The 16725-nt window shown below is 38.8% G+C and overlaps 1 protein-coding gene across 1 annotated transcript in view; it reads right to left on the bottom strand.

Moving 5' to 3' along the window:
• LOC126473322 (integrator complex subunit 9) overlaps window positions 1-16725 on the bottom strand; it is a 116914-nt gene that overhangs the window by 12917 nt on the left and 87272 nt on the right. Inside the window, exon 12 of the mRNA XM_050100309.1 lies at window positions 188-388. Coding sequence (XP_049956266.1) covers window positions 188-388 — 201 coding nt within the window. The remainder of the gene's footprint in view (window positions 1-187; window positions 389-16725) is intronic.

The following is a 16725-nucleotide window of genomic DNA, read 5'->3' as shown; positions in this document are numbered from 1 at the left end:
AAAAATTATGCATTGCAAATGTTGGTCAAAATGACCAGTACAGGACTCAATAACGAATGAAAGCACAGGTAAAGAATATTTGCAGTGGTTTTCATCTGTTTGTTCCTTCCTTTCTTTTTCTCTTACCATCCTTTTGTGTGCCTGGTTTATAAGATGTACTCAAATTAATTTTAAAACTAATATTTACCAGATGAATAATGTATCCACTAGAGACCTGCTCCACTTTTGCATCTGTTATGCCTTCTTGTGTTATCTTTTGGACAAATTCATCAATATCTAACGATCCCCAGGTGTAGTTTGTAGGTTTTTTGTTTAACATTTCTTCAACACCTCTAATCCGCTTCTTGCTGGACACTGATGAATGTGGTTTAACTTCATCCACAAGCACCTGGAAAAAAGTTGTACCCTTAAATGTAAATTTACTGTAATGGAAGAGTTTGGACATGATCTCCACACTGTTCTCTGAGAATTATAAATGCAGTATATAAATTCTATTCTCCATCAAGGTTAGCCTTCTCCAATTTGGCACTCAGAGTGAAAGGATTTTTGCTGTAGTTTATGTATTACCAGGGATGATTTAAATTTAAAATCAATTAATAGCATACAGGCCAACTGATGGGAGGCTTCATTTGCTGGTAAGCATACCAATTTGACAATACAACACACAACAATGCAACCTCTAATAAATTTCTCTGGAACTTCTAACCTGAAAGGATGGATAAGTTTCTGCATCCGGCCTTAGAATACAGCTGAAGCAAGTGGAGCCTATAATAAATGGCATTAACCGTGAGTATTGCACGTATTTGAAGAAGGGCTGTCACAGATTTGTTTCAATAATGGGAGACCATCATGGAAATGCTGAAAACCTGATGATATGCACCAATTATCCCAAGAAAGCCAACTTACAAAGTTCCAAAAACCGGCATTAAGTGAAGAATGTAGAAAATATTTCAGCCCCATATGTACTGCTCCTGTAGAGATGACAAAATCAAGATTAGACTAATCTGAGTACATGCAGACGTAATTACACAGTCACTTCTCCCACAATACACGGCCGACTGGTCGGGGAAGAAACCCAAAAATGTAGTACAATGATAAGTTCTCCCTACTGTGAAGTTAACAGTAGTTTGCAGCATTTTTATGTATTTGTAAATACAGGAAACTTAATTTCTAACAAAAACAATGTGAAAGAAGAATCTACTAATGATGCTAAGGAGACTGAGAATTGTCACATATCCTGGTATAAATAATATCATACAACATCCAAAAGTTCAACACACAAATATAGTTATATAGGTATATCTATGCACGATGTACCTTTCTTAATAAGTTTTGATAGAATGTATAACATACTAAATAATAAGGGAAAGTAAAAAGACACACTGGGGATGATAAACAGTGAGTTGCAACAAAAATGGTAAGACCTATATGGAGCCAAAGAAGAAACAAAAAAAGTGCTGCATCAAAATAATCATTACCCCAGCAACATGTGCATACTATTAGAACACATACTAAGTGAGAATAAATTTTCAGGACCATGTCAATCTGCCATAAAAAAGTGAAATAACTCCTGGAGAAAATGTCCACATCCAGAGAAAAATATAAATAGTTTCCAAATATCAAGCTTGTCGACCATCCCATAAATAAGCCTTGAGCGCACAGAGTGATTCAGCTAAGCTGTTCACCTCAATTATATCTAGAACTGTTGAAGTTATTGTAATACTTTTCGATCATAGTAAATGTGAGAAAGTCTTTGCTAAACAAAGTAGTCTCTTTTCATAGCTACATTAATTACTGAAATAGTGGTATCAACTTAGCTTTCCCAAATGGAACTATAGGAATTTCTGATGCTAGTATCATTATTCTAAAAGAGACAAATTCAACAAAGTTTCACTCTTCATAATCTGGTGATTAGTGTTGGAGTAATTAGAAGTTTTGGTATAATTAAAATATTTAGACTTTACTTTGGATTTGACACTGATTGCTTCTTCTGCATAACTTCACTATTTCATACCCAAGTAAGGAAATAAATCATGCTGGATATGGAGGACACAGAGTATTGCACTGCCACTACACTGATATCAAACAGGCACATTCTGTTTGTGGCTTACACATGTGTCAAGAGCAGGTTGCTCTGAAAAAATAAATGTATTTTACAAATTGGGAGAAACTATATTTGCTACTTATGGAGAATGCAAATGGAACATGAAGAGAACAGTTCAGTTGTACTCGTATGTAGAACAGTATTCTGACATGTGGTGTCCAACAAGAATGACAACTTAGGGAATATGCAAAAAATTGTTATTGGAGGGCACTGGAATACTATGCAGAGTGTACGGAGCAGACCTGCAGTGAGTGAAGAGAATGGAGTAGATGTCCTGGAACACGAAGCTCATAATCTACACGTTGTTTCCAAAGAAACTGCAAGTGCCTCTGGTATGTCAGCACAATAATGATTGGAATTCTGTAGATCAGTTCTGATGTAGCATCACAACAGATTCTTTCTTCAAAGAATTCCCTCTACCAATGGAGTTCCCTTTACCAATCACGGAAAATTAAATGTAAGAAATGTATGTTATTGGGGCGCTGTCACCCAAACCTCCAGATGTCAGACACACTGATCGGTACCAAATGATGCGTGTCCATAGAGTATCAACCAAACACTGATTTAGTTTGTGCTGTGTGCTGTCGTGCAGTAGAAGATGCGTAAATGGTAATTAAAAGTAAAGCAAGAACTACGGAGTATAGGCAAACCATATCTATAAGCTCTGAATGTTATGTTCTCTGGCAGGTGAGTTGGCAGGGCGTTAAATCGTTGTACTAAAGGTCACGAGTTAAAAACCCACTGGAGGTGATTTTTTTTTTAACAGGTTACACGTGAATTTGTTATATGGAAGAACATTTTTCTGCCATGTAAAAGGACATTTCAGAGTTTGTAGCAATGTTCTTTTGGCGGTCTGCTTTCGCTTCATTAGTTGAAAGTAGCAAACCTATAGCGTACATGTGTATAAGTAACACCACACCTATCTATACAAACGTACGCTACAGGTTTGCTACTTTCAACTAATGAAGCGAAAGCAGACTACCAAAAGAACATTGCTACAAACTCTGAAATGTCCTTTTACATGGCAGAAAAATTTTCTCCCATACAACAGTTTCACGCATTATCTGTTTAAAATAAATAAATAAATAAAAAGTAAATAAAAATCACCATCAATGGGTTTCAAATTTTTGACCTTTAGCACAATGATCTGACACTATCAACTCACCTAACAGAGATCTTCACATTCGGAGCTCAGGACACAGTTTGCCTATGCTCCATAGTTCTGGTGTTACTTTTAATTACTGTTTATGCATCTTCTACTGGATGACAGCATACGGCACGAACTAAATTGGTGTTTTGGTTGATACTCTATCGACACACAAGGTTTGGTACCATCAGAGTGTCTGATATCTGGAGGTTTGGGTGTCAGAATTCTCATTGACTGAGGCAAGCTGATCATAAGAGGCAGTGGAATGTGAACATTTGTTGTGGGATTATTGGGGACTAGTGACTGGTAACTACTTCACTGAAGAAATGTAAACAGATAAAAGATAAAAACATTTCTTACTGAAGTGCAACAACACTATGTGATCAAAAGTATCCAGACATCCCCAAAAACATACTTTTTTCATATTAGGTGCATTGTGCTGCCACCTACTGCCAGGTATTCATTATCAGCGATTTCAATAATCATTAGACATTGTGAGAGAAGAGAATGGGGCACTCTGCGGAACTCAGGGACTTCGAATGTGGTCGTGTGTTTGGGTGTCACTTGTGTCATACGTCTATACGTGAGATTTCCACACCCCTAATCATCCCTAGGTCCAGTGTTGCCAATGTGATAGTGAAGTGAAACGTGAAGGGACATGTACAGCACAAAAGCATACAGGCCAACCTCGTCTGTTGACTGACACAGACCACCGACGGTTGAAGAGGGTCATAATGTGTAATAGGCTGACATATCTAACCAGACCATCACACAGGAATTCCAAACTGCATCAGGTTCCACTTCAACTACTACGGGTCGAGTGGCTGCTCATAAGCCACACATCACAGCAGTAAATGCCAAACGATGCCTCACTTGGTGTAAGGAGCGTAAACATTGGATGATTGAACAGTAATGGCATGGCCTGCACAGAGTCCTGACCTGGATCCTATAAAACACCTTTGGGATGCTTTGGAATGCTGACTTCGTGCCAGACCTCACATCACTACCTCTCCTCAGTGCAGCACTCCATGAAGAAAGGGGCTGCCATTCCCCAAGAAACCTTCCAGTACCTGATTGAACATATGCCTGCGAGAGTGGAAGCTGTCAGCACAGCTAAGGGTGGGCCAAGAGTTCCAGCATTACCAATGGAGGGCACCATGAACTTATAAGTCACTTTCAGCCAGGTGTCTGGATACTTTTGACCACATAGTGTAGCTCTACTAGAGGAAGTACCACTTTAAATACATTGATGTATGTGGTACCAGCATGATGGGTGCTCAGCTCATTATTCGCTTGTTGCTTGTAAAGAGCTTGTCCACACCTTTGATGTTAGGGCATTATCAGTTGGCCTGCATATTCACCTGATCTGACACCACTGGACTATTTTCTCTGGGTCACACTCGTAGATGAAATCCATTCACAAGTTCCAATGACTCAAAGACGACTTAAAATATTGCTTTGTTGCAGTATGCACAATGATATTAAAGGAAGCTCTTTAGTTTATATAAAAGCACCAGAGGCTGCAAACGTGTGTTGCAGCAGATGGCGACATTTTGAACACCTGGTAACATAAACATAAGTTAAAGGCAATTTTTATAACTTCATTTTTTTGTGATTTTGAGGATGGAATCACAAGAACATGAAAAGGACAGATTGCTCCTAACCACATGGAGGAAATGTTGAGTTGCACGCAGGCACAATGGAAAGACTGCTACGCATCTAAGTTTTTGGACAAAAAAAATCTTCCTTCTGAAATAGAAAGAAAGAAACACACACACAGTTTGTGGGACTGTACAGGGATCTGGTGGGGAAAGGACTGGCTCTGGGTGCAGAGTCATGAGGCTGTGCTGGGAGGGGAAAGAGGAAGGGTAAGTGGGTGAGAGGAGACGTACAGCAGGAGGTGTGTTGGTGGAATAGAAGGCATGTGCATTGCTGGAGTGGGAGTAGGGAAAGATAAGTAGGGAGAGGACAGGGACCAGTTGAAGGTTGAGGTTAGGGGGTTGATGGGAGCATTCCCACCATCGCAGTTCAGAACACATGGTGTTGGTGGGAATGTGCAAAGGCTGTGAAGCAGCCACAGAAATTAAGCACATCATGTTCTACCAATACACCTACAGTCTTTTCCCCATTCTCTACGTTTCTCCTCTCCCTTTCCTGCCCCCCCCCCCCCCTCACATCCCCCTCCCAGCATAGACCTATGACTGTGCACCTAGCAGCCAAACCTGTCCCCATCACATCCTCACGTTACCACAAGTAGCACATCACCTTCACGCACTGCTATCCCTCCCATTCCCCACCCCATGCCATGCCATCTCCTTACTCCCTCCAATCACCCTAGATTTCTGCACACGTCAGACACAGGCATAGTTCATAGTTGGCCCCAGTGGCCACAGACTGTAGCCGCATGCGTGCACGAGTGCGTGTGTGTTTCTATTTCAGAAAGAAGACTTTTTTTGACCAAAAACTTAGTCTTTAGCAGTCTTTTCATTGTGCTTGTTTGCTACTCGGCACCTCCTCTATGTGATGAGTAGCAATCTATCCTTTTCATATTGTTATTCTTTTGTGATTTCCTTTTTGTTGCTGTTGCAATTTTGTAGAATAAATGGGTATCTTGACATTAAACCAATTACAAAAAGCTATTATTTAACAATCTTTATACAATTCTCTGGTTCACAAAGTCATTCAATTTTTGACTCGCTCCTTTCTTTCATGGTCTGCAGAAAGAAAAGCAGCACAGTATACTGGTAAATGACACTTCAATGCCAAATTCATTGCTTTGCATAACCTGGTATGTCAGCCCAACCACATGTAGCCAAATGTGATCATCATCAGTTTTAAGCTAAAACTTTTTTCCATTATTCCATTTTTGTAAGTAGGTTCCCTTAGTTTTGTCAAGTTCAAGCACCCCATCAGTCTGACACAAAAGTTACAACATGACCTTCTGCATAAAACAGCACTTGGTTTCATGATCAAAGTCGATATGAGCCTAAGATCTAAAAACCGTGATTTTTCAGAAAGTAGTGATTGGATTTTGAAAAGTGAAAAGCTTTGCCATTCCTTTTTGTTGCTGTTGCAATTTTGTAGAATAAGTGGGTATCTTGACATTAAACCAATTATGCAAAGCTATTATTTAACAATCTTTATACAATTCTCTGGTTCACAGAAATTACTATAGTTTCATCAAAAAAATGTGAAATCAATACCAATATCTCTGTAATTAATACAGTTATGAAAAGACGTAAGTCACAATTCATTAGGGCGAAAACAGAATTACAATATTTTAAATGGTTCCAGAAATTAAGACAAACATCTTAATTGAAACATCCTATACACACCAGAGAAATCAAACAACAACAAATACTTAACTCAAAGAAAATAGCAAATTAAGTATGGGACTTGGTAAATGCAAGACTTGGTAGAAAATCAAAATGTAATATCAGCAACAACAATTATTAACCCATGGAGCATAAGTACCATCTTGGTGACTATGAAACTCGTAAATCAGTTTTTACGCGTGAGACCAATACAAATGAAACACACACAATTACAGATAAAACGCAAAATAAAGTCTCAATTTGATGAGATGAAATTTCCCCAATTATATTAAAGCTCCCCAATTACATTAAAGTTCACCTGTTCAATGAAAGTTCAAAAAGAAGTTGTGTCCCCATATGGATTAAAATTAAAAATAGTTGAGTTACTGCAGAAAAAGGGCAGCACTGGAAAATGTTAAAACTACGAAAAAATTAGTTTAAATCTGATCTTAATTAAAGTGGGTAATGAAAAACTACGCCAGTTCATTATTTTTTTCATCTTGCACAATGCATTTCGAGAATTGTCTCCCATTTTCAAGTGCATTTGTTCACAAGAAAAATTTTGGTGATGTTTGCATGTTTGATTTGGTGCTTCTCCTGCAATGAAGATGTTTTTATGACGTTATACTACAATCAAAAATCGGACTAAATGAATCCTGGAGTGTTTTTATATACTAATGTTAGAAATAGTACTTTTGTTTGCGTACTTACAGGTATTGTGCCTCTTCCATTACACAGAATGTAACACACACACACAAATCACCACTTACACTGTTTGTTTCCGTAATGAAGAAATGCTACGAAGATATTATGATGCTAAGGCTCCACAAAGGCCATAGACTTTGTATTCAGAGTGTGAATGTGTGTGTGTGTGTGTGTGTGTGTGTGTGTGTGTGTGTGTGTGTGCGCGCGCGCGCGCGCGCACGTGTGTGCGTGCATATGAGAGAGAGAGAGAGAGAGAGAGAGAGAGAGAGAGAGAGAGAGAGAGAGAGAGAGAGAGAGGGGGGGGGGGAGGGGAGGGGGGGAGGAATATAACCTACATATTTATGAAAATTACTGCAGTTATCATATGCAGAAGAAACATTTGAAAAAGTTAACACAATGGAGCCTAACAGGTAACAGGTCAGCAATCCAGTTAATACCCGGATCCTGAGGCAATTTTCTACAATTTACAATTTTTTAATAAATTTACTAATCCACTTACCTCTTCAGGCAGTATATCAGCTTAACCTTCCATCCTTCCTCTTTATGAATATCTATATGTGTATGTTTAGCACAAATAAATTATACAGGGATTTTTAGATATTACTCTAAAGATACAGTTTTTCAGCATTTTTATTTTTCCACAAAGTGGACAAGTCTTTCCATTTCAAGCAGAAAAGGTGTCCTTTGCAATGAAAAGTCTTTTCTCCTTTCTTTAGTTTTTGATTTATTAGGTCTCTAGACAAACCTCTCCTGTTCTTCTTCAAAGTTCCAACTCCCACTGTATTTCTTCCCCATTGTACTTCAATGACTGCAGGACTTGTATAAAATCTGTCCATGTATACCACATGTCCTTTTGCCAAGTAAGAGGATTGCTTCATCCACAGTCAGATTCCGTGATGGATAAAAGACTTCTGCGTCTTTTTCATAGAAAGTCTCAAACAGTTCTTATTTTACACAGAGGGTCACAGCATGGTTCTTGTTGAGGTATCCATAAGCACATTGTTCACTCGCATCATCCTGAATATGGCAAAAAATCGTCTTGTGACATCATCTGAGAAGCAAATGATGAAGCAAGCACAGGGTCTACAAACCAATAACCCCTAAGTTTAGGTTACTTTACAGCACACATATGAGAAACAATTGCAAAAAGTTGATATACTTCATCTATCCTCATTGCTCTCCATTTCTTCAATAAAGATTTTGGTTTGAATCTGTTCTGATGGCGAAGTTCAGAAATAGTATCAGCAGCATACATATTTGCCTCTGATTTCAGTTTTAGAAACATGCTGTGATCAAAAAATTGCAAACAAACAGTCTAGTTATGTTGATAATGTATTGACAGGAACCTGAATTCCACTTGTTTCTTCAGAGGTAATTCAGAGAGTGCATCAAAATGACACCATTCACTATTAAGAGCAGGCTGTTGAACTGAATGACAAACCTAATACAAATTCTTCATACTCGCTACCATCATTTCTATCAGCAGCACAAGTTTCACTCTCCAGCTCATGTGAGTCATCATCATCTTCCGAAAAATCACTGATGTAGTCCAAAAGATCGTCAAGTTCTGAGACACTGTTTAAGGGTTCTTCAATCTTCAAGTTTGACAAGTGATGCCCATTAGCCATATTCACCATTTATATGTTTTTACACACGGGAAGGATTCACACAATAGCACAACACGACAGTCGACATAGAACAAAACAACATACAACAATATTCCAAGTGCATACACAGTTCACGTAACACTGGTACCATTCACGAGAGGCTGATGCGCGCTAGCCATCAATAGTGCACTTATGACAAGCCAAACAATTAGCCTTGCCACTTACAAATGTAAAACATGTGTTTTGAATCACAAACAAACAAGCCAGAAGTGAAGAATGTATGACATATGTCCATCGGATTTCATGGTTAAAACATAGTGAACATGTCTAGTACATTCATTGGCTCCAATGTATTAACTGGTTTACTAACTAATTTGTCACCGAGAATTTTTCTCCTTGATTTTTGTGGTGTACAAAATTTTCAAGTTCCTCCGTTAACTCCATTGTATGTAATTTTAGGGTGTGGTGGAACAGCTTAAGATCTTCTTCAATGTGTCTGAATTGGTGTCCAGTGCTTTTTAAGAGTATTGCTACTGCTGATTTCGTAAATTCACTGCGTGTTTAACAGCTGATGTGTTCAGTGCATCTAATTTGAAAATTTCTGCCTGCTTTTCCCATGTAGCAAGTTTTACATGTAATGTTGTATATTCCCAAGTCTGAGAATTTCTCTCTTTCTTTTTTATTACTTATAATTTCTTCTGTAGTTTGTTGTAAAAGCTACTTTCACTTTACATGGCCTAATTAGGTATCCTATCTTCTGAGAAATGTTACCTACATTATATATGAGGCCATACACTTGTTTGTTTTATTGGATCATATTTTATTGGATCCTTCTAAAGAGCCATGGATTCTTTTCTTTTTTGTTACATATTTCTACATATTGTCTATTACTGAGCTGGGGAAGTCATTGGCCACTGCAATTTGGTTAATGTACATTTATTCCAGTAGTTAAGTGATAAAAATAAATTTTATAAATGACAACTTTATGTATGTAACGAAATCCAAGAATACTGCAGAACCTCTGACTTTGTACAAATTCTTTGCGAAACTGTAGTGTTATAATATATTTGTACCATGTTTAGAGTACAAACACAAACAGTATAAGTGATAATTTGCATGTGTGTGACATTCTGTGCAATGGAGGAGGCACATACTTGTAAGTATGCAAATCCAGGTATCATTGCTAGCATTAGCATTGCAATATAACTTCAAAAAGACATCTAAAATTCATGAGAGGCAGAAAATTACACACACAAACATCATCAAAAATATTCATGGAAACAAATGTACTTGTAAATGAAAACTAATTCTCGAAATGCCCTACACTAAGCTTGAAAATAAGTAATTGGTGCAGATTTTTATTTTTTAAATCATGAGTGACACAGCTGCAGGCTTTCCTGAAACATTGATTATGTCAAGCAAAGGTAAGTAAAGTGTTAGAAAAAATTATTGCATTGAAATTAGAAAACTTTATTCTCAAAGAAGTATTATGATAAACACAACCTGGCTTTAGGAAAGTTCATCAACTTCATCTTCTACACGTGATCTAGACATAGAAATTAGGCAAAAAGGAAATGACAGCATGTTTGTTCCTAAATCTGCCATGAGCACTTCATACAGGTTCTCATGAGCTGTAAACATGTGGTATCAGTGGAATCTGCATCAGTTACATTTCTTACTCATGCACAACATCATGTAATTGGTGTAGTGTTTTGTTTTTAAATCTTTAATGAGAGGTACAAGCTTTCTACAACCATCTGTTATATATTAAGAAGTGTAACACTTCTCCAGGTATGGTGTGCCCCAACACTCAGTTCTGGGATCCTTATTGTTTATATCATTTGTTACTGATTTAAGCCACAATGCACAATAGTAAGATAACTATGCAGATGACAACAATTGTTGATGGGTCACAATGATATGAGACTGAACTGTTCTAGTGTCTTAAATGGCTTCAGGAATTATTTCAAAAGTAGCTGCTTCAGCTTAAATCTCAGTAAAGTAAGTTTAATATACCTTCGGCTGAACCATCAATCTTATGGGATGCAATGGAATGTTTTGTCTGAAAATAATACTAAAATTTCTTAATTTATTGTTAAACAGGGTTTCAGGAACATCTCTTTGATCTTTTAGGCCAAAACTTAAGAAAACTAGGTTATGCAATGAGAACAATGTCACAAGTTCTGAATTATGGTCAAATGTGAATGGTTTACTTTGCACTGGTTTCACCATAGTCACATGCTGAAATGAAATATGGAGGTGTACAGCAGCCAAGCTTATACAAGTAGAACATTTGTCCAACAAAACAGATCTCCTTGCATTTTCATCAGTCTGAAAGGACCTATGATCAAATGCTCAAATACAGCTTGAAGTGTTGTGTGATGTGGTTGGTGTCTATCAGGATACTTGTTTTGGTATTGCCATACTGACTTGACCATTTCCATCTGCTTGGCCATACGAAAACACTATCTTGGCTTGTTCCTGACATGACTAACAGATCATTCAGCTACTTACATTACACTGCATCAGACAGCCTGCAACACACAAGGAACACGCGGCACATGGTCAGAGAAACTTTCATTCATCAGCATCATCTACTGTGGCAAGGATGCATTTCTGGACACATGTTCATAGGACCTTGATGAGTCAGCTCTCTATCTTTTCTGGCTACAAGCATCACAATTGAAGGCACGGCCGTGTTATAATGATGACAACCACTTTTCTACGATTCATACCACAGTGTTCCATCCACAATATAAGTTTTGTGAAACGGCTTCAGAAGTTGAAATACTTCCTTAAGCGTTTTCTCAACCGTAATTATGATCATGATTATATGTTCTGCCCTATGGGCAAATCTCTCACTGCAAGTTTTGTGTCTTCCATTATTTGCTCTCGTCCGCTGTCGTCTTAATTTTACAGATGATGAATAATTTACCCTTATGACCACAGTAATTACTTGAAATAAGCCCGCCAACTGAAAACACAAGTTATTTACAAACTAATCATAATACTTCTATAAATGAGTAAGAAGAGAACAATACGTAATAGCTAAAATAGTTTTAGGAAACTATTTTCATCATCTCTGTCACACTTATTAATTTCCTGTTCATCACCTAAGAACAATTCAGCAGAGTACCTCTTACCAAGGTGCATTCAAGTTATAACAACACCATTTTTTTTTACTCACACACTAATCACACAAAACTGTGTTACTTCTCAATGCAATTTCCCAGCAGCCATACACATTTTTCACAACATCAGTGTCCCGATTCCATGGCCACTATGAACCCTTCCTTAGGTGTTTGGTTTGAGCACTGGAAAAGCACTGGCACAATAGCAACCCAGCTAGTGAATAAGTGACCATGAAGAGCGTTCCATCATTGGAAACAGCCAGAAGTCACTAGGAGCCACATCTGCTGAGTAAGCAGCAAGAGAAATCATTTCAAAGTTGTTGTGACAAAGAAACAGCAGCACTGAATGTGCCCAATGTGTCAGTGCTGTGTCTCGGTGAAAGAGCCTTTCTCGCCATCTTTTCAAGTAATGCTGTATGGAGCTTGGTCTTCAAAATATCTTGGTAGGATGCACCTCTCACCACAGTGCCCTTTGGAATGCAATTAGTACGGATTATGCCACTGCTGTCCCAGAACATGGCCATCATCATTTTTCCAGCACTGGCACTTAGCCAAAATTCTTTTTTCTTGGTGGTGAGAGTGTGCGCTTCCACTGAGCCGGGTGGCACTTTGTTTCAGGATTGAAAAATGGTATCCATGCCTCATACCTTGTCACAATTGGTGGGAAAAAAAATGTCATTCATGTAATCATCACCAACACTGCCTGACAACATACCATGAGCACAGTCTTGTGCTCATTTGTCCAAACCAATCTGGAGGACACTTTTTGCATTTTCAGATCTTCATGCTGGAGTATGTGCAAGAATCACACAGAAATACCAACTTTTGAGGCAATATGTTCTACAGTTATTCTGTGATCCTCCAAAACAACTTTCTGCACTCAATCGATCAAGATGTCAGACTGGTCAATGCGAGGCCAAGATTGTCTTGATTTATATTGTCACAAGACACTGTGCCTTCTTTGAACTGTAGCACCTATGAACAAACGTTAAAATCAGCCATTACACCACTACATCATAACTCACTCAACTGATGACGAGATTCAATCAGTGTCATACTATGCCAACGGAGAACACAAATTATTACATACTGTTCTTGAAACAAAAATGTGAAAGTTTTTAAGTGTCAAATACACTGTTCGCTCTTGCTGCTGCTGGCAGAGTACTGTCTGCTGTACAGTGCCATCATCTCTGTCATGTACTCATGAGTGAACGAACCACACATTTATGTCTGTTTCCAGGCCTGACCAAAAAAACCGAGGTTTTACAACTTGAATGCACCTCGTATTATGTAAGAAGGTATGGAACAGTGTCATTCCAGATTATGGTAAAAACTTCATCTCAGAAAAATAAACCAAGTTTCTGAATCTCAGTTCAGCAGGGAAAATAAAATAATGTTCTGCACTTATAGCTTTAGTTAGCCATCATTTTATGACAGAAGTCACCAGTTGTTGCCTAATGCTTTCTCTCACAGTGTTATATATATATATAAATATCTCTTGTGAATAGGACACAAGGCAGCAAAGTATAATGGCTTTCTAAGATATACTTCTTTGGCATGGAGTGTTCATACTTCTTTGGCATGGAGTGTTCCAGGAATAGGAACTGTTACAAAACCCTTATTTATTAATTAATACATACAAAGGAAATAGGGGTACAATGTGAGGCAATAGAACCATATAATAATAGTTATATACAAACAGATTACAAACACTAAATACTATCAAACCAAAAATTAACAATCTCAATGGTATTGTCCCTGGCTCACAGGTCCTTCAACATGCAGGAAACTGGGCACTGAGGACAGCTGTACACGTACTTGGTGGTTTGTTTGGCTCCACAATCGCATATAGTTGATGGGTTCCCAAGACAGTTCCCTTTGCCCATATTATCCTTTGTTCTACCCACCATTTCTTAGTCTGTTGAGGGACCTCCACATTTTCCATTGCAGGTTTGTGTGTGTGTGTGGGGGGGGGGGGGGGGGGGGGCTCTGAAGGTAGGATCCATGATGCTATCTGTGTTTCTGGCAGTCCACAGGTTTTGTTGTGCCACTGACAGTGATGTACTGTCTTTGATGGAAATTTTTAGAAAGCTCTTCTAGATTTCAGCCTGCTTGGGGGAGGGGGGTTGGTGCCCACACAGCACATGTGCTATGTTTAGACCTGCTTTGCTTCTCTCTGTGTTTGCGGCAACTTCCCGTCTTGTATCTGGTGGAGCTATCCCTGCCAGGCTGTAAGTTTGTTGGGTTGGGGTTGGTCATAGACATGCTGATGTTATTCTGCTTGTCTCGTTGAGGGCAACATCCACATGCCTGGCATGAACAGAACTGAACCAAACAGGGCAGGTATATTCAGCAGCAGAGTAACATAATGCAAGTGCCGATGTTCTGAGTACTGTCAGCTGGGCACCCCATCCGCTAATTGTGAGTCTTCTGATATTATTGCAGTCAGATACTTTTTGTATTGCATTTTGTCAGTGCTTCCTAAATGTCAGTGCATAATCCAGTGTGACCGGCACCTATTCTGGATTATGACAATGCTCCAGCTCCACACCATCCCATACGACTTTTAATTTTCTGTTGGTGTCTGTTTCACAGGTGAAAAGTGCATTCTTGAGTTTCAGCCAGATTTGGTTTCACACAGTTATTTTGGCAGTATGCTGCAAGAGAGTGAAGTCAATTTGTTAGATGTCTCTCTACTGTTTCAAAGTCTTTGGCTTGAGATATTAGCGCCAGATCGTCAGCACAGATGAAGCTTATTGTGTTAAGGGATGCTATCTTGAGGCAGACTGCTTCTTTTGCATTCTCCCTCTACTTTTCTTGCCATCTAGTTTGACATAGAATCTACAGTTCTGAATCAGAGTTCCTATGAAGCTCTTAAATTCATAATCTCTCATTAGTTGATACAATTTGTGCAAAGTGATACTGTGCTGCACAGTATCATAAGCTGCAAAGAGATCCACAAATATTGCTCCTGTGACCAAACCCCTCTCAAAACCACCCTTGATATTCTGTGTCGGATTGAGTATTTGTGCTGCACAGTTCTTATTTGTTCTAAATCCAGCTTCTTGTGAAATCAGTTGTAGCTCGGTGACAGGGCTGAGATGATTAAGCAATATTCTTTCAAGTATTTTATATAGATGGCACAAAGGAGACATAGGGCAGAAGTTCTTGGTATTGCAAGCTGGCTTGCCAGGTTTCAGTATAGCGAAGATCCTTGTCATCCTGCATATTTTAAGAATCTGCTGTCATGTTAGGCAGCTGTTATAGGATTGCAATAGCTACCCCGAAGTTGCAGGTCCAAAACGCTTCATCTGTTCCACCAATAAATTGCCAAGTCCTGGCATATTGCCGGGTTCACACTTTTTAATAGCGGCTTTCAGTTCTTCCAAAGTAAACTTGGTAGACAGTACTTTTGTTTTTGGATGTTGCCAGATTATCCCCCTTTTTTTTCTTTCTTCCTTCAGTTTTCTCATTCAGCAGCACCTGGTGGCAGACCTCATTTGGGATAATGTTGGGTCTAACTTCAAGGACAGTAGGGATCATTACTGAGTTGTTTGAGCAGTTTCCAAGCTTTTCTGCTGTTCTTAGACATGTCAATACACTCTAACATTTCAAGCCATCGATTTTGTTTGGCTTTCTCCAGTTCCTGGGATAAGAGTCTCTCCTGATTTTACTGTATCCTTGTTGAACGGATCTAAGGGATTCTAGGAGTTTTGACATTAATTTTTCATTCATACCCAGAAAGTATGATGTACAGCAGGCTCTGGGGATCGAAGTGTGAATGCACCTCTTCACAGCATCAAAACACGGTCTTAGAAGTCTGTCACGGTTTCGACACTTAGTATTTCCCCATCCAGAGTTTCTGCAAAACTCCTCCAGTTGGCCTCTTACAGCTGAATGACCTAGAGAACGGGATCACCTGTGGTTTGATTGCTGCTGACACCTCACGACAGACTGGCCTATGTTGGGTGCCAGGTACAGGTAATGGTACAGTCTTCACACAGTGGCGGGAAACAGTGTTGTTGACGAAAAGCAGGTCAGGGTTTTATCCCGTTTCCCAGTAGCTGCTGTTAAATGAAGGTGGTAACTTGCTGTCATGTGAGTGAGTTAATCTTCTGCAATTAGCCACTTCAGTACCTCCTCTCTGTTTACATCGTCATTCTTGGAGCCCCATGTACTATTGTGGCTATTAAAGGTGCCCATGGCGAAGTGAGTGTCCTGAATCTGAAACTTCACTGGGGGAGTGAAGTTAAATTTTTCACCAAGAAGCTTGTAGACTGTTGTTACCGTACAACTGCTTAACTCAATTTTAAGATTCAATATTGTTCTCCTTTGATAGAGAAACAGAGCACTGCTACACTGTGCCTCACAAAAGTGGTACTATTATACTGCCTGTGGGGTCTCTCAATGGCAATCTGCAGGCCTGCTATTTTTGGTCTTTGTTGAGTAGTATCTCTGTGCATCTCTTGCAAGCACAAAACATCACAATTTATATCCTAACATAAAATTTGTAGAAGTTGTTCTTTGCTGGCTGATAAACCTTCAATGTTTATGGTTATTATCGTCCATTTTGGTCTCACAAACAAACATGTTATTGTGCAGCACCTTGTTCCAGTAGATGAATTACTGAGCCACATTCATCTCATGGTAAGTGCATAAAATTAGTTGGTGTGGACACAATAAAAGGCCTGCAGAAAATAATAAAAACCTTTCTCGT

Source organism: Schistocerca serialis, chromosome 1, assembly GCF_023864345.2.
Source record: "Schistocerca serialis cubense isolate TAMUIC-IGC-003099 chromosome 1, iqSchSeri2.2, whole genome shotgun sequence".
NCBI classification, from domain to species: Eukaryota; Metazoa; Arthropoda; class Insecta; order Orthoptera; family Acrididae; genus Schistocerca; species Schistocerca serialis.
Note: the sequence above shows the minus strand (reverse complement) of the source record. Positions and strands in the feature narration are given on the sequence as shown.